General features: G+C 36.6%; 3 protein-coding genes across 5 annotated transcripts; 2 read left to right on the top strand and 1 right to left on the bottom strand.

Annotated features, from left to right (window-relative positions):
• On the top strand, nt 11,454-16,396 carry LOC107631513 (DNA replication licensing factor MCM3). 3 transcript variants are annotated; one of them, XM_016334979.2, is made up of 16 exons: nt 11,454-11,632; nt 11,731-11,840; nt 11,948-12,156; nt 12,445-12,575; nt 12,656-12,894; nt 12,980-13,216; nt 13,366-13,520; nt 13,602-13,810; nt 13,928-14,093; nt 14,168-14,370; nt 14,567-14,626; nt 14,720-14,991; nt 15,169-15,243; nt 15,446-15,584; nt 15,672-15,734; nt 15,999-16,396. In XM_016334979.2, exons 1-15 carry the CDS (start codon nt 11,567-11,569, stop codon nt 15,729-15,731), a joined length of 2,331 nt encoding a protein of 776 aa, XP_016190465.1. In that variant the 5' UTR covers nt 11,454-11,566; the 3' UTR covers nt 15,732-15,734; nt 15,999-16,396. The 3 variants fall into 3 exon arrangements, with proteins under 3 accessions (XP_016190465.1, XP_016190463.1, XP_016190464.1); XM_016334977.2 differs by having other exon boundaries at nt 15,672-15,775; XM_016334978.2 differs by having other exon boundaries at nt 15,672-15,779.
• LOC107631517 lies at nt 16,616-17,968 on the bottom strand. The gene is made up of 3 exons (XM_016334981.2): nt 17,849-17,968; nt 16,928-17,210; nt 16,616-16,819 (listed from the first exon to the last, which is right to left on the bottom strand). Exons 2-3 carry the CDS (start codon nt 17,178-17,180, stop codon nt 16,785-16,787), a joined length of 288 nt encoding a protein of 95 aa, XP_016190467.1. The 5' UTR covers nt 17,181-17,210; nt 17,849-17,968; the 3' UTR covers nt 16,616-16,784.
• LOC107631516 (uncharacterized protein At4g18257) lies at nt 18,001-20,289 on the top strand. The gene is made up of 3 exons (XM_016334980.2): nt 18,001-18,389; nt 18,733-19,053; nt 19,727-20,289. The coding sequence occupies exons 1-3, from the start codon at nt 18,112-18,114 to the stop codon at nt 19,899-19,901; spliced, it is 774 nt and encodes a 257-aa protein (XP_016190466.1). The 5' UTR covers nt 18,001-18,111; the 3' UTR covers nt 19,902-20,289.

Raw genomic sequence — 20,340 nt, 5'->3', positions numbered from 1 at the left:
TAATTTTTATAATCGCGAATGTCATTATAAATATTTTTCTAATTACTTTTCTATATAATTATGCAGGATAATATTGAGGATGATGATAATGAAGATTAAGTTGATTATTATTGTGGTTTATTGGCTAAGATAGAGTAGTGTTGGGAATGGATACATGTATAGTTGACTAATAACTTTTATTAGAAGATACTTATGTAGGATATAATGTTTTAATTTTTTATAGAGTATTAGTAGTAAATTCTAAGTGATATCATAGTTATTTTGATATGGCTATGTTTATTTTAATATGAGATGTATGAATATTTAAAATTAACATTATTCTAGTACTTTTGGATCATCATTATAAATATATTTTGGTTACATTTTATTTTTATTATTTAAAAAAAATTATGTTTAATAATATTTTAGGAGTAAACATGTTTAAAAGAGTGAAAAAAATGGATTTTATTGATATTTTTAATGAAAATAATTTTTTAAAATATTTTTATGTTTTGCGGCACTACAAGAAAAACTTTATTTTTCGATGCTAAAAATTGACGGTTATCTCTCGCGTCAATATTTTTTGATAGCCTGCTATCGATATTGTTGAAAAAGATGATTAAAAATAAAATATCAAAATCGATAGTCACATCGTCGATTTTTTTGATGATGCATTAAACCATTCTCCTATTATCGTCACATTATCGACGAACCATGGGGCAAGAATACTTTTATTTTAAAATCAACGGACATGCCGTCTATTTTAGTATTTAAAATATCGACGAGCAACTATGTTTTGACACTCCAGCAATGAAAAAATGTTTGTAAATGGGTACAAGAGTTGAAAATGTCAGATGGATATGTTTCAAATTTATAAAAGTGTGTTGATGTCAGGGGAGGAAAATTGTTTGGGATGAAAACTCGTGATTGTCATGTATTTATGGAGTGTTTGCTTTCGTTAGCCTTCAAAGAGTTGCCGGACCACATGTGGAAACCGTTGACCGAAATAAGTCAATGTTTTAGGGACCTTTGTTCATCTACTCTTCGGGTTAGCAACAGTGTACAAATGGAAGTTAATATTCCTGTTATTTTGTGCAAGTTAGAAAGAATTTTTCCACTTGCTTTTTTTGACGTAATGGAGCATCTACCAATTCAGTTGGATAAGAGGCACCTGTTTGTAGACCAGCTCAGTATAGGTAGATGTATCCATTTGAGAGTGAAACAGGCACGTATAAGAGATCAGTAAAGAATCGGTTAGAGTAGAGGGTACAATTTGTCAAGCATACTTGGGTAGATAGACATCAAGATATTGTTCTATTACTTTGAGTTAAATGTAGTGTCTAAGAGAACAAGGCCGAATCGAAATGATGATGGTGCTGAAAGTTCATCTGAGCTTGCCCTTTCTATTTTTGATCAACCGGGTGCGCCTATGGGAGCCAACAAATACAGGTGGTTGACTAGTATGAAAGTTTTTACTTGATCCAGTATATGTGATGTATATACCATTCCGAAGTGATCTATTAATGTCGCTTGAAATAAGATGTAGAAAGGGAATATAAAAATATTCCTATAGAATCTTGAGGAACGGGCCCATTAAAGCAGTACGTGAGTTGGGTTCAGAACGTCATGAGACAGTTCGGTCCATATCTGATGGGATTTGAACTGATACTTACGTCTTACTATGGCATTACTCTACCACTGAGTTAAAAGGGATGGGATATAGTTCCGAAGGATGAATTGGACAGTTCCAGTAAGATTTTATTCTTGAACAAAAATCCAATAAACTTATTTGAGGGAGGGGCCTTCCATGGATTCACCTATATAAGCCGCAACTAAAGTAGCAAAAATAAGGGTTTGAGTACCGATTGTATGGGAAATCCTTCAAGAAATTATGCAGGGGCATCCCGTCTTGCTAAATACCCAAAGTTTTCTAGTTTACCCCAACATTCCCCACTTGTTCGACTGTTACTGAGCAGTTTTTGGATATCAAACGGACCTCCCCAGAAGGTAATTTTAATGTGGCCGATTTTCTCTCTTTTCAATCAGTTTCGCTACAGCACCTGCTGCTCTAGCTAATTGTCCGAAAATGAAAGCCGCTCACTTACATATCTTGTTGAATTGTCCTGAAGTAGATACATTTAGAAGTCATTATGACCAGATCCATGGGGGCAATAATTCTTTATCCAACTTTTCATCATTATTTCATGAGCATGTAAGTTATTACGTTTTGTTGACTGGATCAAAATATGTCAATGTAAATATTCTCTAAATACTATATTTTATTTGACAAAATTAGGTAAAAAATCCTAGCAATGGCATAACTTGTCCTCATCTATTGAGTTTAGCATTCAGTCCAAAAACTAGGGCCACGAGTGTTGATATGTTCAAGGTCGATGTGTATATATTCCAAACTCCTGAGCATGCATGTGAAAAGGAGATAGATAATACATGCATATATGTTAAGGGTAATGAAGGGAATAATGCATCTGACTGGTACGACACTCTTAAAGAGATTTTGATTGTTGAATATCCAAGTCTTGTTAGTTTGAGAGTCACCTTATTTTATTGTGAATGGTATGACCCTACCAGGCCTCAGAAAATGCATAGACACAAAGACTACAAAATAATTGAAGTATTACCCACTAGGAGATATGGGAGTTATGATCTATTCATCCTTACGCAAAAAGCTAGACAAGTGAACTACATGACATATCCACAATGTTGTAAGCCTAATTAAAAGATTGTGATTACATGTAAACCACGAAAAATAATGGAGGAAACACAAAATGAATCTGAAACCGAGGTGTATCAAAATGATGAGCCTCCACATACTAGGATCATTTTAAAAACCGAGCTTCCACCATCATTAGCATCTAGGTCATGAGATGTTGATATGATACAACTTCAAGTGGCTGACCTCTAGGTTCCTAATGTAAACAATGAGGAGGACGGTGACATTGAGATCTATGATGACGATGATGCTTACATTGATGATGATAGAAGTTCGGAACTCTCGAATTGAGGTTTTAGTTGTAAATTCTTAGTTTGCAAATATGTTAATTTACTTTAATTCATATTTTGTAATTTTTTGTATCAGTTATGTTATGGATAATAACTTACTTATTTCAATGTGTACAGAATATGGTTGGTAGAGATGAAGATCGCGGTCGTGGCCGTGGCCAAGGCCGAAAGGGTGCGCCAAGATTATGCACTCAACAAGCCAATGAGCCTCCTAACACTACCTCACATGGTGTGCAGATTGATCCAGCTATTATACAAGATATCTCTAGTAAAGACGAAGATCGTGGCCATGGTTGAGGCCAAAATGGGAGGTCTAGGCTTTCTACCAGTCGCTCCCTTGACTTGCATGCGGATCCATACAGTCTTGTTGGGTGAATCAGGCACGACTGTTCTGACCAGTGGGATACCGCCACCTATTGCTACTACTACCCCTCTTGTCAGGAGCCTCAGATACACATGATGCCTACTCTGGATGCGCCAAGATCATGCACTCAACAAGCCAATGAGCCTCCCAACACTGCCTCACATAGTGCACAGAGTGATCCAACTATTGTAGCTCCCAGTCGAGCAGGATCCTGTGGAAAAAGACAAATCACATCTACTGGTACCCAAGATACTCAGGGTCAAGAAACATCCACTACCACTGGTCATTCCGTCACAAGTGCTCCTAAGCTTAGATATGATGGTGCCAAATTGTTTGTTATTTGCTTTAAATTTTATGAATATCATGTCTCATTTTTTTTTTGATGTAGTTGGCACCCACCTAAGCCTGGCTTGAAGCGCATTTCTCAAGTTTTTAAGAAAAATGACAATAAGTATTGGCTGAATTTTGATGAGGCAGATGATGATACTCGAAAAATATGGTGGACATAATGGAGGGTAAATGTTATCTACCTTGTTTTACGTATTTTACAATATTACATATCATAGTATGTTATATGATAACAAGATGTTATTTCTCTTTTTTAAATAAAAATACTTTGACATTTTTGATACGGAAGAGGATGACATCTATCAAGTTTAGAGGTTTAGGGCTGCCAAGCGCCTGTGAGGCATGCTCCATGCCATTCTAAAAAAAGGTGCCCATGCATATTTGATCCCACTAGAAGTTCTTGGTGAATTTATGAGATGTTGGGACACGGATGCCTATAGACAATTACAGGTGAGAAATACAGTTGCCAGGAAATCGACTCGAGGTACTTCCCTTCACATTGCAAAAAGCACCACCTTTCTAGAAGTGAGATTACGCTTGATAAGTTGCTTATAAAACCATCTTTTTTACTTTATGCATTGTTTAAGTTACTTGGTTAAAGTAAAAACGCATGAGAAAACTTGTTTGGAATTTTGTGAGATTTGATCTGGCCTCACATTTTTTAGAAGGGTTAAGACACGTTTTAGGAAATTAGTGATTATATCATTAATTACCAAGTTTTGTGGGAATTATTGTGTGGAGGTATTCGTCATCGAAAATATACCATATATGTTAATGTAGTGAATAAATAGTTACTATTGTAGAGGGTATAACACATGGAATGATACAAAGTCATTTCTTATCCAAAAATCCAAAAATTATTTTTAGATAACAGTATTTAAATTAGAATTTGTGAATATCAAAGATGCTGCATAAAGGCATATAGTAGTATTGTTTGAGCATCAGAGAAAAATAATTGGGGAAGCCTATCGTGTTTGAGCCAAATTGAAACAATGGGTATATAATAGTATTGTTTGTATATTTGCCCTTAAAGTCATTGGAGTTTCTTATTGAATTTCTTTTTATGTGCAACTTGATGAATGACTTGGAAAGTAACTCATAAAACGAGACTTAAAAATTCTATAATCTTTGTACTACAATACAACAACAACAACAAAGCCTTGTCCCACTAAGTGGGGTCGGCTACATGAATCAAACGACGCCATTGTGCTCTGTCATATATCATGTCTACAGAGAGACCGTTTACATGTAGGTCTCGTTTGACCACCTCATGGATAGTCTTCTTAGGTCTTCCTATGCCTTTCGCCCTTTGTCCATCTTCCATCTCATCCACCCTTCTGACTGGATGTTCTTTCGGTCTTCTTCTCACATGTCCAAACCACCTGAGACGCGATTCAACCATCTTTTCCACAATGGGTGCTACTCCAACTCTCTCCCTTATATCTTCATTCCTTATTTTATCCAATCTCGTATGACCACTCATCCATCTCAACATCTTCATCTCTGCCACACTCAGCTTATGTTCGTGTTCCCCTTTAGCCGCCCAACACTCCGTACCATACAGCATAGCCGGTCTTATAGCGATGCGATAGAATTTACCTTTAAGTTTTAAAGGCACTTTTTTCACTTTTTTAAAACCAGATGCACTCCGCCATTTTGACCAACCTGCTTGGATCCTATGATTTACATCCTGTTCAATCTCTCCATTATCCTGTATGATGCACCCAAGATACTTAAAACTTTTAACATTTCGTAAGATGTCGTTCACGAAAACGCGAGAACCCTTGCTCATTTAACACTACATCTGGGCACCGATGCAGCGGCTCTTGCTTTGACACCGTACTCGAGCCATACGGCGCGTTGCTTCCGGGCAACGACCTAGCTTTAGCGCAATAATGTCTTTGATTCATGTCATGGGGGTTCGGCTATATTTTTATGTTGGTTGCCGAAGACCTAACACAACCCTCCTCCTTTATCCAGGCTTGGGACCGGCTATGTACCGCAAGTGTATGTAACATAGGCGGAGTTAATCTTTGTACTACAATAATGAATTTTAATAATGGTATGTTATTAATTAATATAAACTCTGTGTAAGTCTCTGCTATATAACAAATGAGATGTTATTATTTGTCTGATTGATATATATATATATATATATATAGTACAATTGTGTATTGTTAATTAGTTCAGTACATTCATCAATTGCTTTAATTTTGTTGTAAAACTATATAAGTTTAACTTTTCAGTTTTCAATTGCTTGGAGTAATATGGATAGTGATGGATAGTGTTAATGTTTCTGAACCAAATCATACGGCAAATAAGAGAAGAAATTTATTAGCAATATTTGAGGTTGTAGTAATAACAGTTGTTGGATTATTTCTTTCCTTCTTAAGACTGTCAAAACATGGTTATATATAAATATATTGATTGATAATTTGGTTATATTATGTAGAATTAATCGCTTGGAAGACCATCATGTATGGATAAATTTTTTGAACACACTCATACTCACAAAGTGGATAGGATTTAATGGGTTGATGAATACTCTCGAATGACAAAGTTAATTTACCTTTTTTCATTGTAATTGATCTTTTTTGTAAATTGGAATGTGTGAAAATAAATGACTTGATACCTTCCTTCGTTATAATGTTGGACTTATTTTTTTCACATATCCCCTTAGCTTTTGCATTATTGATACTTATAGTAGTTTACCCATCATTTCTCCTCGTTGTAGGATATATTTCAAGAACGCATGTTTCAGGCCGAGCAAGAGCGGCAGGCTGCTATAGAGGCTAGTGTAATTGATCCACCGCCTGTCTCTAAGAAAGCATATGGATTGAGACAGTGGGTGAAAAATAAAAAGGTAGGGTATATGGTATGGGTGAGGTAAGGGACTCTTCCATGGTGCGACCTTGAGTTGATGGGCCAACCATGACCACCAGCACCGATGTTTTGGATCTTAAAAAGCATATTACAATACTCAATAGAAAAATTGAATAACGTGCTGCTAAACATAGAGAGCTTGAAGACCACTACCAAAGAGAGAAAAGAGAGTGGCAATAGATTGTTGAATCCTTGAGGATCTCAACACCAGTAATTATCAGTTTAGTAATCAACTCAGCAGCTTGACTGAGTATGTGAGGGCCATGGGTCCTAATAGTTCTAGATCGCGTATTCTCCCACATCCTCCTTTTACTTTTCTAAGCTCCCAGAAAAGCACAGCCCCAAGTAGAAAACTCTAACCTATTCTGCAGCCACTAGGACAACCACAGAGTTCTCAAATGAAGGATGATTCTGATGATCTTGATGACTCAGATGAGGATTATTTAGACGAGTACGAGTAGGGTTATTTACTTTGCTTTGAATATTTTGTATTATTAGTGGATTGCAATTTAAACGAATATAAGTCTAAGTTTAGTTATTTATCTTATCTTGAATCTTTATGTTAGAGAATCATTTATTATTTTGATAAGTTTGTAAACTCATTATCTAATATTTAGTATAAATTTTATTTTTATATTTAAAAGTTTATTTGCCTTGGTATCTAATATTTATTATGAATTTTATTTCTATATTTAAAAGTTTATTTGCGTTAATTGTCTACTAATTTTCAAATGAAAAAATAATTAAAAAATATGGCTATTAAAATCGACGGCATCGTTGTCGTTTTTTAAATTTAAAATAGACAAAAGAAAATGAAATATAGACGATGGACTTGTCGATATTTTAATAATTAAATCGACAGCTATTTCTTCAATTTTAATGAATCAAATATCGATAGAAACGTTGTCGATTTTATTAAGTAGGTAAAATTCTCGAACTCATATTATAGACGGGAAGATTGTCGATTTTATTCAAATATTATCGATGGTAAGGCAAGCCATCGATTTTATTAAAATTTTGAAAAATCGATAAATTTAGAAATGACCGTTTTTACCGTCGATTTTTAATATTATCAATAGTGTTGTCGTCGATTTTAACGGTATATCTCGTAGTATGGATATATCTGATCTTATCTGTAAATATGCAGATCAGATCCAAACTTAAAAAATGAAAATATTAAATCCAATTTGATCCGATAATTTTAGTACAGATCAAATCAAAATTTTGACCATATCTAATTTNNNCAATTTAAAATTTAAAGGTTGAAGGCTATTTGTTCACTTGCAAGACTAACGTTTTATAGTTTTTAATATGTAAATCCTGTCAATAAATAATAAAATTTTTCCCTTGCTTTTGTGGTATACTAGATTAGCTTTTTCTTTTTGAGTAATTACTTAAAAGTTTAATTATTCTTTCGGTCTCTATAGTGTAAACCCCGTTAAATTAGTAAATAATTAGTTTTTAATAAAGAAAATTAGAAATGTGAATATTATATTAAATTAGGATAGAGCTCGTCGAAACGAAAATTTTGACATTAATTTCGAAAAATTCGGCCCAAGATGGGACCGAACGGACAAAACCGGTTGAATCGGGTCCAACCCAGACCCGTGGCCCAAACCGGCCCAGCATTTAAGTAAACCGAAGCCCTTCTCCTCCCCAATTCAGTAGAAGTGACGCTGAAAGCCCTTCTCCTCTGTCCGAGCTCCGATCGCCGCACCGTTTGCGACCACGCGACCACCGCGTCGAGCTCTATTTTTCTACCGGAACAATTTCATAGGTAATTCGCTTATTCACTCTTAGCCTCTTCTTCTCAAAATTTCGAAAAAATAAGTGGAGGTATTGAATTTCTTTGCTCTTTGATGTTTTAGGATCCAATTAGCATGAGGAAAACGTTCACTCTTGCTTATGTAAAGTTTAGGTAAGGTAAGGATACCATAAATCCTATTTAATTTACTGAATTTATGCTTTGAGTATTAAATTGGGTATATATGTGTTATAAATGTGTATTAGGTTGTGAATAAATAATTGGAGCTTGAAATTGTGAATATCGGAACGCGGAGGAAGATGTTTTGTGGAGGTTTTTGGGGCTATATTGGTTTTAATAAGTTGCCTTGATCATTACGAAGAAACCGGCCAAGGTATATGGTTTAGGTTTCTTGCATTTAATATATAATGTTATATGAAAACATAGGCTATATAACCATAAGATAAGCTGTAATGCGTGGAAATGTATAAAGCTTAGTATTCTTGATATCTATGTTGAGGTTGGTTATATGTAATGATGATGGTTGCTACATTGGTTTTGATATGGAAAATGATTATGTTGGTAGTGGTATGCTTGAATATATGTTGAACTAGTGTATGAGGAAATTGTTGAAAAGTGAGAATGTGACTTGTTAATGTGTGATGGATGATAGAATGGTGTAAGATCATGTGGCTGGGATATTGTATGATTTAGAATTGGTTACAGGTGAGGAATGGCTAATATGTGAATGGCAAAGCAATGAGATGGAGGTTTAATGTGATTTATAAAAAATTAGTTTTTGGCCGAACTTCGGCGGGCTATAATTTGGTTTCTGGACCCTCAATTTGTTTCCAATTTATTTTAAATGAAAATTGGGTTTGTAAAGTTTATGCCATTTGAAGAACGGAAGAAAAACGATTTAAAACAATTAAATTATGCACGTCGGAAGTTTTGGTGTGAATTATGTCATTATGCAGGTGATTATGCAGCTTTCTGGTGATCTGTTTTTTTGGAAAAACGTACGTCCACGCGTACGCATGGGCATGGACATTTTGGTTGTGCGTACGCAAGTGGCCCTATGCCTACGCGTAGTGAGCCAGCATGCATGTCCACGCGTACGTATGACAAGGGGACGCGCGCGCAAACTGCATTTTTACACTCCCACGCGTACGTGTGGCCTCTTTTTCAGCAAACATGATTTTTCTGAGTTTTAAACTCTATTTCAAACTTCTAAACCTCTATTTTCATTCCTTTAGTCATAAATAATAGTATTAAACCTGATAATCAGATGAAGTTAGGAAATGGTGATAACTTGGAGGTGAAGTAAAATTGAAAAGTGACGAATTGATTATGAAATGTTACAAAAGATCATGTGTGATAACAATCAAATGAATGATCATGTATGATACTTGGCTTGAATAATTAAATGATCTAAGATACGAGATTCTCTAGGTAAAATACCGTGGCTCGCCACCACGTGTAACAGGTTGAAAACTCGATACTCTGTTGACCCTATGACGTAAGGGTGACCGGGCACTTATAAATTTCCGGGAATGGTACCCTATTGAGCGATTTGATATATATATATATATATATATATATATATATATATATATATATATATATATATATATATATATATATATATATATATATATATATATATATATATATATATATATATATATATATATATATATATGAGAAAAAGCTATGCATAGACTCATGGGATGCGCGTCGGAGGACAGTCCAAAGGTTTAGCAAACCGGACTTGTCGGGTTGGCTTGATAACCGACAGATGAGACTCATCAGCCATAGGACAGGCATGCATCATGTGCATATTACTTGAATTACTTGTTTATGCATTAACTGGGTGTGCCTAAGTGTATTTGCTATGTTAAATGTATATTTGCTATCTGCAGTATTTGTAACCTTCTTGTATTTGCCTTTATCTGCTTATTTGTCTGTGATATGTTATCGGAGATGGAGGTATGGAGGAAAGGCAATGTGACTTAGATTCAAGATTAAGTTAAGATAGGCTTAGCTACTCTTAGAGAACCACCTTTTATGACTTCTGTTTAATACTTTAAGCTTTTTAAACCATGAGGTGACACGTGTCACCAAAGGTCCACGTCATCAAGCCACGTTAGCGCACCGTTAACGGAAAACGGGTTAGGGACTAATGTGGTGCAATTTTTTCAATCTTAGGGACGTTATTGGTACAATTGGAATCTCAGGGACGATTTTAATACACGACATCAATCTCACGGATCACTTTGAGGATTTACTCGATGTCGATGGCATTGTCACAGTGGTTTGAAGAGAATGGTGTGACGTTCTCCTCCCTCCAAGTCTGTTCGTGTTTGTGTGACTCAGTTCTCTGGTTTTGTTTTTTTTCATAGCTAAGAAGAAAAAATTTGAAAAATCATTTAAAAAAGAGAAGATAAATGGTTACTCACGTAAGGATATTTTGGAAATTTTACTCTTCTTATCATATCAGACACTCTATTTTGCCATATCACTAATATCTATTAATGATTTGAATAACGTTAACTAAAAAGGTAGAATTTATGTGAATCGAAATTTTTTAAAGTAAAATTAAAACAAAGTAAACCTTATGAGTATTTTTAAAATTTGTAGTAAATTTCAGGACAAAGAAAAAAAATATTTTCTCGTTTTTATTTTAAACATTCGGTAAGTATGCCTACGTAATTGGATTAATCCTTTTCATGTTATACTCGTAACATAGTTTGTTGATGACGAGAAAACCCCGGCTTAAATTACTTTTTTATCCTTCCAGATTCAGACCCTGATATTCGGTCTCATAAAACACCACTTGATTATGAAGTCATTAGCAATTTCTCATGATTGATATTTAAGGCCAAGACATTTTTTTTACTGGATATCATTTTTAAGAAGATATTGGGTCTAGATAGTTTTCTAGTTGTTTTAAAAAGTAAACTATAGTTTCTTTGGGTACCAAAGGCCCAAAGCCCAGAAGTGAAAGCTGACCATGATCGTACCGGACCAGACCAAGATAAAAAAAAACGAGAGCGGAACCGGACAGACCGGTCATTTTTTCCCGCCACGACGCGGGCACCTGACTCCATTTTCCCGCCAAATCTAAAGCCCTAGCATCGCTGAAAAAGAACGAACTCCCTAAACTCTTCTAGTCTTCTCCCTCCATCGCCATTTTCTGCTCTCTTCCTTTCTCTCTCATCAGCAAAATGGACTTGAACGAAGAAGTCAGGGCAGCTCACAAGCGAGAATTCGCCGATTTCTTGGACCAAGATGTACGATTCCATCAACACTCTCCGATTTTCCCTCGTCTTTTCTTCTTCTCTTTTTTTCGTTGTTGGGTTGCTGAGTGAATCTGAATGAATGAGTGCAGGTAGGGAAGGGAATTTACATGGACGAGATCAAAGCGCTCATCAATCACAAGCGCCGCCGCCTCATCGTCAACATCTCCGATCTTCACAGCTTCCGCGACTTGGGTAACAGGTTTCCACTTCTCTCGCACTACTAAAACTTTCTCTATAGCTATACTTACTTCTTAAGTTTCTTTTTTATATATATCTTTTAAAATTTTGTATCCATTTTTCTTTTAGGATTCTGAGGAATCCGAGCGAGTATATGCAAGCTTTCTGTGATGCGGTGACTGATGCTGCTCGTGCTATTGATCCCAAGTATTTAAAGGAAGGGGAACAGGTGCTTGTGGGTTTTGAAGGACCTTTCGTTTCTCGCCGAGTCACGCCAAGAGAGCTTCTCTCTGAATTCATTGGTTCTATGGTCTGTGTTGAGGGTATTGTCACCAAATGTAAGCTTACATCCCTCTTTCTTCTCTAAATTTATTTCTCTTTCATAATAGTTGACTAAATTATTACAATCAATAAGAGGTTGTTTAATTTTTGTTAGTGTCTTCAATGTACTGTTTTGCCTTTGGTACAAGTACTCACTTGGTTTTGTCTTTAGGAAGTTGTCCATATTTGTTGTCGTATCCATTTGTCTTTGATTTAAAGTGAATTTATGTACAAACAATCACGATATTGAGAATAATAAAACTCTGGTTTAGCATGCTGAAGCTAACAACCTAGTTCATTTATAGGTTCGCTTGTAAGGCCAAAGGTTGTTAAAAGTGTTCATTTCTGCCCCACCACTAGACAATTCACCAGTCGAGAATATCGTGATATTACATCCAACATGGGCTTGCCCACAGGGTCTGTTTATCCTACAAGGGTAATCTCAAACTCCATCCTGTCCGTTATGATATATAAGTTACCACCGGATGTTTTTTACTGATTAAATGCTCGTTGTAGGATGAAAGAGGCAACTTGCTGGTGACTGAGTACGGGTTGTGCAAGTACAAAGATCACCAAACCTTGTCCATCCAAGAAGTTCCTGAGAACTCTGCTCCTGGTCAGCTCCCAAGGACCGTGGATGTCATAGCAGAGGATGACCTTGTTGATTCTTGCAAGCCTGGAGATCGTGTGGCTGTTGTAGGGATATATAAGGCTCTTCCAGGTAAAACCAAAGGAAGCGTAAATGGAGTATTCAGGTAACTCTAGACTATATACTATTACAATTCCTTTGCGCCCCTTGCATTCCTCAGACATGAGTTTGATTGATTCATATGTATTCAGGACTGTGCTCATAGCCAACAATGTGTCTCTTCTCAACAAAGAGGCTAATGCGCCAATCTACAGTCCTGAAGACCTGAAAAACATAAAGAAGATAGCTGAAAGAGATGATGCATTTGACCTACTTGGTAATTCACTTGCACCTTCTATATATGGGCATTCATGGATTAAGAAGGCTGTGATTTTGTTAATGCTCAGTGGAGTTGAAAAGAACTTAAAGAATGGCACTCACTTGCGAGGGTTAGTTGTTTTTCCTTATCACCTCTGTTGCTGACTTGCTGTAGGTTGCATTATAAAGCTGTGGTTTATATATTCTTATTTTGCATTCATGTCTTGCAATATTCTTTGCATATGAAATTCACAATGCTACTTTGTCTTGCTTCTTTTAGTGACATCAACATGATGATGGTCGGTGATCCCTCTGTCGCCAAGTCCCAACTCCTAAGAGCAATTATGAATATTGCTCCTTTGGCCATATCAACTACGGGTAGGGGTTCTTCTGGGGTTGGTTTGACAGCAGCTGTTACTTCAGATCAAGAAACAGGTAAAGATCCTTCAATACTAATTTCCATATGGAACATATATTATTACGTTTGCAATGCAAATTATAGTTACTTTTCACCAGGGGAAAGACGCCTGGAAGCTGGGGCAATGGTTCTTGCTGACAGAGGTGTTGTCTGCATTGATGAATTTGACAAGATGAATGATCAAGATCGTGTTGCCATACATGAAGTTATGGAACAACAGACTGTGACTATTGCAAAAGCTGGCATTCATGCATCACTTAATGCACGATGCAGTGTGGTGGCTGCTGCAAATCCCATATATGGAAGTGTAAGTGGCATCCCATTTTTTAATTTGCCATCCAGTTTAAAATTACTAAGTTTTGAACATTTTATGCTGAATGTATGATTTCTTTTAACAAGATGGCTTTTCTGTGTGGTTCTACAGTATGATCGATCACTTACTCCGACAAAAAATATTGGACTTCCAGACTCCTTACTTTCTCGGTTTGATTTACTGTTTATTGTGTTGGATCAAATGGATCCCGATATTGATCGTCATATATCGGAGCATGTCTTGCGTATGCATCGATTTCGACCTGCTACTGATGGAGGTAGATAACCCATTTTCAAATGCTTGATATACATGATAGTGAACATTTTTATTTAATTTATCTCCCCAAAGCAGGTGGGGCAGCACTTGATGGGAGCTCAAGGTATGGAAGAGAAGACGAAGCAGAGACTGAATCGTCTGTGTTTGTAAAATATAACAGAATGCTGCATGGAAAGAAGACTGAAAGGGGTCGCAAACGTGATACTCTCACGATAAAGTTTCTTAAAAAGTATATCCATTATGCTAAGCATAGGATTCAACCTGAACTTTCTGATGAGGTGATGTGCCCTTTCCGCTTCCTGTTTTCAAAAGCATTACCATCCTGTTATTTTTTGCTCATTTTAAAGCCTGTTCATCTATATTGCAATTGCCACAAATGAATTCTTCCTCTTAAGACTGATTCTTTAAATGGTGGTTGCGATTACATCCCATCCAATATATTCACGTGTGACTAGATCTGAATTTTATCTACAGGCTTCTGAGCAAATTGCCACAGCATATGCTGAGCTCAGAAGTGCCAACTCAAATGCAAAGGTGAGCATTAGCTGCTAGCCGAAGGCATATCAGTTTTTTTGTTATTGTACAGATGGTTTAAGATTTTATTGATATCTTTTTGGCTTCATGCAGACTGGAGGAACACTTCCTATAACTGCCAGAACGCTAGAAACTATAATACGTCTCTCAACGGCTCATGCCAAATTGAAGTTGAGCCGGCAGGTTTCAAAGTCTGATGTTGATGCTGCTCTGAAGGTTCTTAATTTTGCAATATATCACAAAGAATTAACAGAAATGGAGGAGCGTGAGCTAGAGAGGGAAAAAGAACTTGAGAGAAAGCGTAAGGCGGAACATGATGCTGGTGGAGATGATGGTGCTGATCATGGTCCAAGAACTCGAAGAAGGTGAGCAATGATATACTTTACATTGTGGAGAAACTCATACTTCCATATTTTAATCCAGAAGCTAAATTATGTCATAAGGGCATTATTGATACCTCGACATTGACGTCTCCTTTCAGTAAATTAGTTGGTTATTAATGAAATCTTGAGACCCTCGTTTTCTTTGTTTCTGTTTGCTAGGTCAACGTCAGATGCCATGGAAGTAGATGATGATACACCAGCTGCTCAATCTGCAGCCAGTCTCACTCCTGAAAGGTCTCTCAACAACTTTGTTTGAGAATTTATTTATCCTCCGAAGAGATTTTGACATCCCGCTAAATTACTAAATGAATGAAGAACTATTTTCTTTAGCATCTTGGAGGATGTTTAATAAGATCTTTGGGATTTTCTATATTATTATTTATTATATTTCTACATGTTTTTTATATGATGTAACTTTGTCTGCATTGACATGTAGAATCGAAGCGTTTAATTCTCTGTTTGGTCAGCACATGCGTGGCAATCGCCTGGATGTTATATCCATTGCAGATTTAGAGACTGTTATCAAAGGAGCTGATTCCAGTTACAGCTCCCAAGATATATTGGACCTACTAAAGGTATGAGCTTCCGTATACTTTGTTGTGTCCTGTTTTCCGCATGAACTCCAATACTCCATTATCATTGGGTCTTTTTTGGAATTTCAGAAATTGGAAGATGACAATAGAGTGATGATAGCTGATGGAAGGGTGCATATGATATCATAAGATGTAAGATGGGTTGAACAATCTCTTGTACAAAAATTCTTCTGGCAAGTATGCGATTTCATAGATCAATGGCTTTTTTTTGTCATAATCAAAATGTATCTGCCCTGTTATTTTATTTATCCAAATAGTCTATTCTTATAGCCAGGAAATAAAAAAACAAAAATGAGGGTGATGAACGCATGAGTTTAGATAATTTATTTGAAAGATTTTGACGAGGTTTGCAGTTTTAAAGCTTTTTAATTTTAACATACTATGAATGAATTTCAGGGAGAAGAATTTGATGTTCGCATCCTCTGCAGTCGACATGATGGAAGGGATTTTCATTCTCCAGAGTTTGTCCATCTTCCTTTCATTCATAGTAACATTCAACCAAAGGAAAAAACAAATGCAGTGGAGCTTGTAGGAGTCAGAATTTTATGTAATCGACCATGAAGATTGTTGTTAACCTTAGTTTATTTTTTGTTTTTGGGTAGTTCTCTGTTCATATTAAGGCACCATATTCATATGCCTGATTATCTATTTCAGTACGGGCAAGTGGTCTCACTTGAGCATTTCTCTGGTCACCCACTAGCTTAAAACCGCACACTCTAAAGCAATCGACATTTTATCTTTTGTTGCTGAGTTGTACATTTTCGTGATTCGTGAAACTAAATTTCCATTTTCTACCCTAATGTTACCAGGGGATCCAACGAATCATTACATGGATTGGGATAGAGTAGTGACGGACAAGATCCTGCATACAGCTTGCGCGGTGTGTTTAGTCTAGTGTTCTGCAAAGATAGTTTATCATTTCCATTTCTTTCTCATACTATACTAAAACCGCAAAATACTAACCTTTCCCTATAAGAGTTCATATGTGTGATTTAGTGTGAATGATAAAGTAAATGTGCAAAAGGATGTCATAATTATAGGTGCTGTTTGAAATCTCAATGCCTCAAATTTCCCCAAAAGAAAAATATAGTCACACATTTAAATTTTTTCCCGAAAGATCACATAAACACCCTAAATTCAATGTGTGCGGAGCACAGTGGACATTGCTTGCCCATCACGAGTTTACTTATCGAACTCCCATATAACCCCTCCATCCTCTGCAGCAATAAAAAACAATTTTATGGTAAGAATGTCCAATATGAAGTTTAAACTAAGAACATAGTCACTGGTTTCCAAACAATCAAAAGAGAAGAGAGCAAGAATACCTTTAACTTTCTTTTCAATCCAGGCCTCCACTAGCATTCCAGCACCTACTCCACCAGCAATGCATATGCTGCAGAAGCCGAACGCCTTCCATAATGGCCATCGAGGAAGAAAATAGTATTCCGGGATTTGCCTAACTTTCTTGGGGAGCCGTTTCTTCAAGGCCGGTTTAGCACTAGGATTCTGCTGCATCTCACCACCAACAGCTTTCCAATCCACCCCTTTGAAGGGATCCTTTGCTTCTTCACTCCCCATAACAGTTCAATTAAGGCTTATAGCTCTAACCTGATTTAGTCGGCATATTTATGGTTTGTGGGGGGGCATAAATTATGTTAGTGATGGATAAAAACACACGAATGAAAGAAACAGCAGCCACGACTTTTCATAAAAACGGCATCTGGATTCAAGGTGTAGCAATGGTTCCTTGATGCACCAATCATTATAAATTGTGCTTGGATAATGAATTTTTAAAGTTTTACAGAATTTTAAATGCTATTAAATTTAATTCATCAATTGAACTTGCTCATCTACAAAATTTCCCGAAAATTAAACCTAGTAAAGGTAAGCAGGGAGAAAACTATAAAATTCAAAGAACTCATATTTCTTCGAGGCATTTAATCAAACACCTTCGTTGCACAACCTAAACATTCCTTCCAGACAACCCCTTCAAGCTACATATTTGAACTATCAATCATTCCTTTGATCAAACCAAGAACCATCATACTTGTGCACCAATTTCGAGGAAGCAGCTCACATTCGGCATATTCAGAGTCGTAGGAGAATCCCATTAAAACCCATGATTAATAGAATGCAATAGTGTTAGTTTTAGTTCAGGATTATAGAGACTGCAAAATATCAACCCAACCCGCTTAATACTGAATTCAAAGAGCTTGCTTTATTAAACAGAAGAGTGAGAGAAATACCTGAGACTCCTCCAGAGATGTCAGTTTCAGAAGCAGCAGCAAAGGTGATGAAAGAGCTGGTCACCGAGAAATAGGGGTGAAATTGCAATATTGCATTTTTGGAGTATACTAACCCGGTTTATTTAAGTCTGGCTTAGTGAACCAACCGGTTAAAACTTAAAAAGCGTTGTTAACGAAATTAGCGCGAAGGAAACCCTAGCAATTGAAATTCCCAAATCGGAGAAAATCAGAAAACCCTAAATCATTCCGAATTAGGTAGTGGAATGGGGGAAGAAGGGAACGGGAAGAAGAGGATGGTAGTTGAATCGCTGGGATGGCTAACGGAATCGTCGATAATGCCGAAGAAGCACCGCGCCATAGAGGGCGTGGGTGCGTCGTCGATGATGGAGTTGAAGGCCGAGCTCTACAAGTCTCAGGAAGATTCCAAGAAGTCTAGGGAACTCGCCGGCCCCGACGCCGAGTACCAACGCGCCAAGAGCAAGATCGCTCCCAAAGATTCCTTCTCCGCCAAGAATTCTGGTGTTGAAGCACGCGATCACAAGTATGTTACCGAAATTTCTTCCATTTTCTGCTTAATTAGAAGTTAATCCGATTGGTTTATTTCAATTAATTAATTTGGAATATTATGATAATTCCGTTGTGTCTTGATTTGAATGTTTTATTTTCCAATGTTATGAATTGTCATGTCCATTGAAATTGGCACCGGCTAGCTTTCGTGAAAATTTTTATTGAAATTTTGTGGCTAATGATGATTAATCTGGATGTAATGATTTGGCTTTCATTTGTTTTTTTGTCGCAGTCTTACTTGATTCTTTGATGTTTTTGTTGTTGTAATATGTTGTATTCTGCTATTGTGAGCTAAAGTCTGGATGCTGATTTTGCAGGGATAAACTTGAGTTAAAAGCGGTTAATGATGGATCAGTGAGCTATGCAGCGCTGGAGAGGAAGGCCGAGCTGTATGAAAAGTTGGTTAGAGGTGAGCTGTCTGATGAAGAGGATCAAGAGAAGTATTGTGTAGATTTTTTTCGTAAGGGTATTGAGCAGGATGAGTTGCCACAGCTGGAAAATCGTGATGCTGCTGAGACTGTGCTGCGAGAAAATGAAGTCGCTGATAATGATGCTTCTGTGATGTTGGATGTGAAAAAGGTTGGGCTGGGGCGAACAGTTGGAGCTGTTGATAATGCTGAGCATAAGCGCAATATCTGGTATGGGATTGATCCTTTTCTTTTTATATAAATAAATGTTGGAGTGATTTGTTTTCTGAAAAGGCCTTTTTTATTTGGATTTAGTGGTTAGGAAGGATGAGTTAATGCAAAGCTTTTAAATCTGTTTGGCAATAGTGGTGAAAATGGTAGTGTTTTGAGTCTTCAGCTGTTCGAATCAGGAATGAGAACTGAGAAACCCAAATCTAATCATATACTGGGATTTCTTGTGAAATTCTCTGCATTCTTTAGGTTGAGCTTTGGTTTTTGGAGGAAGTAGTTACAATAAGTTGTAGCTGATATTGTTTACCCTTCTTTAACACATCCTCTTTGTGGCTTTCATAAGGGCAAGTTGTTGAATGGTGTCCAGTTCAATTGCTGGATTGAGTTAACTATTATGTTGGCAAGCATTATAATAATAATACATGCCTCAACCATAATATGGTAAATACTTTACTTGGTAAAGTAATTATTCATTCTATTATGATCTTCTGGAATAACTTAAGTATAGGAACCTCTAGGAAGGCAACCATGAAAATGTCCATTCTATCCTTTTTGGGGGAAGTCAAGAGGGGAACATAGGCTGCTTCTATGTTTCGATTTCCGCTGTGAACTTTACTGTTTAACATCGTGAATCTATGCTAATCCAATTGCTTTAATGATTTTTGCTTTGCAGGGAAGTTCATGAAGAAGCTAATCGAGCAAGAGAAAAGGCCTCTGAAATCAAACATCGCAGACAGGAGCAGGTAGCTGCTCATCGTGAGAAACTGAAACAAGCATATCTTCGGAAGAAGCTGGAGCAACTGAAAGCCACAACCAAAGGACTTGGATCTGACATAAAGAACACATGATGACTACACCAAGTGCTAAAATAATTTATGATGAATCAGTGTCTGGGAAGCTCGATTTTTTGTTTTCTTATCTGAAGAAGGGCATGTGGAATTGAATGTGAAGCAGACCAAAAGCTCTTCATCATGAGGAATTTTTGTCCTTTTTTATGTCGAAAATCATTAGTTCCAACAAACAAACAAAAAGTAGAAAGTGAGGATACAGGATAAAGGGAAAAGGGTTGGCAAAAGAACCACAATGTGTTACTCCCATGTTGTACATGATGTAGTTTGGTCATTGTTTACATGAAATATTGAATTTCGATTGAAGGTAAGAAAAGTGTAAAACAGTTAAAACGAGGGAAAATATTGGTTGTCATTCTCTTAATATCTTTGTGCCTCAGGCATGTTGCCAAATATCAATATTCTTATTTAATCTCCATTTTTGTCGTTAAATACTCAA

This window comes from Arachis ipaensis, chromosome B03 (genome assembly GCF_000816755.2).
Source record: "Arachis ipaensis cultivar K30076 chromosome B03, Araip1.1, whole genome shotgun sequence".
Lineage (NCBI taxonomy): Eukaryota > Viridiplantae > Streptophyta > Magnoliopsida > Fabales > Fabaceae > Arachis > Arachis ipaensis.
This window is presented reverse-complemented; position numbering and strand designations above follow the sequence as displayed.

Bases quoted from the DNA above. Each gene is read 5' to 3' on its own strand.
- LOC107631513 (XM_016334979.2), top strand. From the start codon at position 11,567: ATGGACTTGAACGAAGAAGTCAGGGCAGCTCACAAGCGAGAATTCGCC. The intron at 14,094-14,167 runs GTAGATAACCCA...TCCCCAAAGCAG, and splicing joins TCGACCTGCTACTGATGGAG to GTGGGGCAGCACTTGATGGG. The intron at 14,627-14,719 runs GTGAGCATTAGC...GGCTTCATGCAG, and splicing joins GTGCCAACTCAAATGCAAAG to ACTGGAGGAACACTTCCTAT.
- LOC107631517 (XM_016334981.2), bottom strand. From the start codon at position 17,180: ATGGGGAGTGAAGAAGCAAAGGATCCCTTCAAAGGGGTGGATTGGAAA. The intron at 16,820-16,927 runs GTATTCTTGCTC...TTATTGCTGCAG, and splicing joins GATTGAAAAGAAAGTTAAAG to AGGATGGAGGGGTTATATGG.
- LOC107631516 (XM_016334980.2), top strand. From the start codon at position 18,112: ATGGGGGAAGAAGGGAACGGGAAGAAGAGGATGGTAGTTGAATCGCTG. The intron at 18,390-18,732 runs GTATGTTACCGA...CTGATTTTGCAG, and splicing joins GTTGAAGCACGCGATCACAA to GGATAAACTTGAGTTAAAAG. The intron at 19,054-19,726 runs GTATGGGATTGA...TTTGCTTTGCAG, and splicing joins GAGCATAAGCGCAATATCTG to GGAAGTTCATGAAGAAGCTA.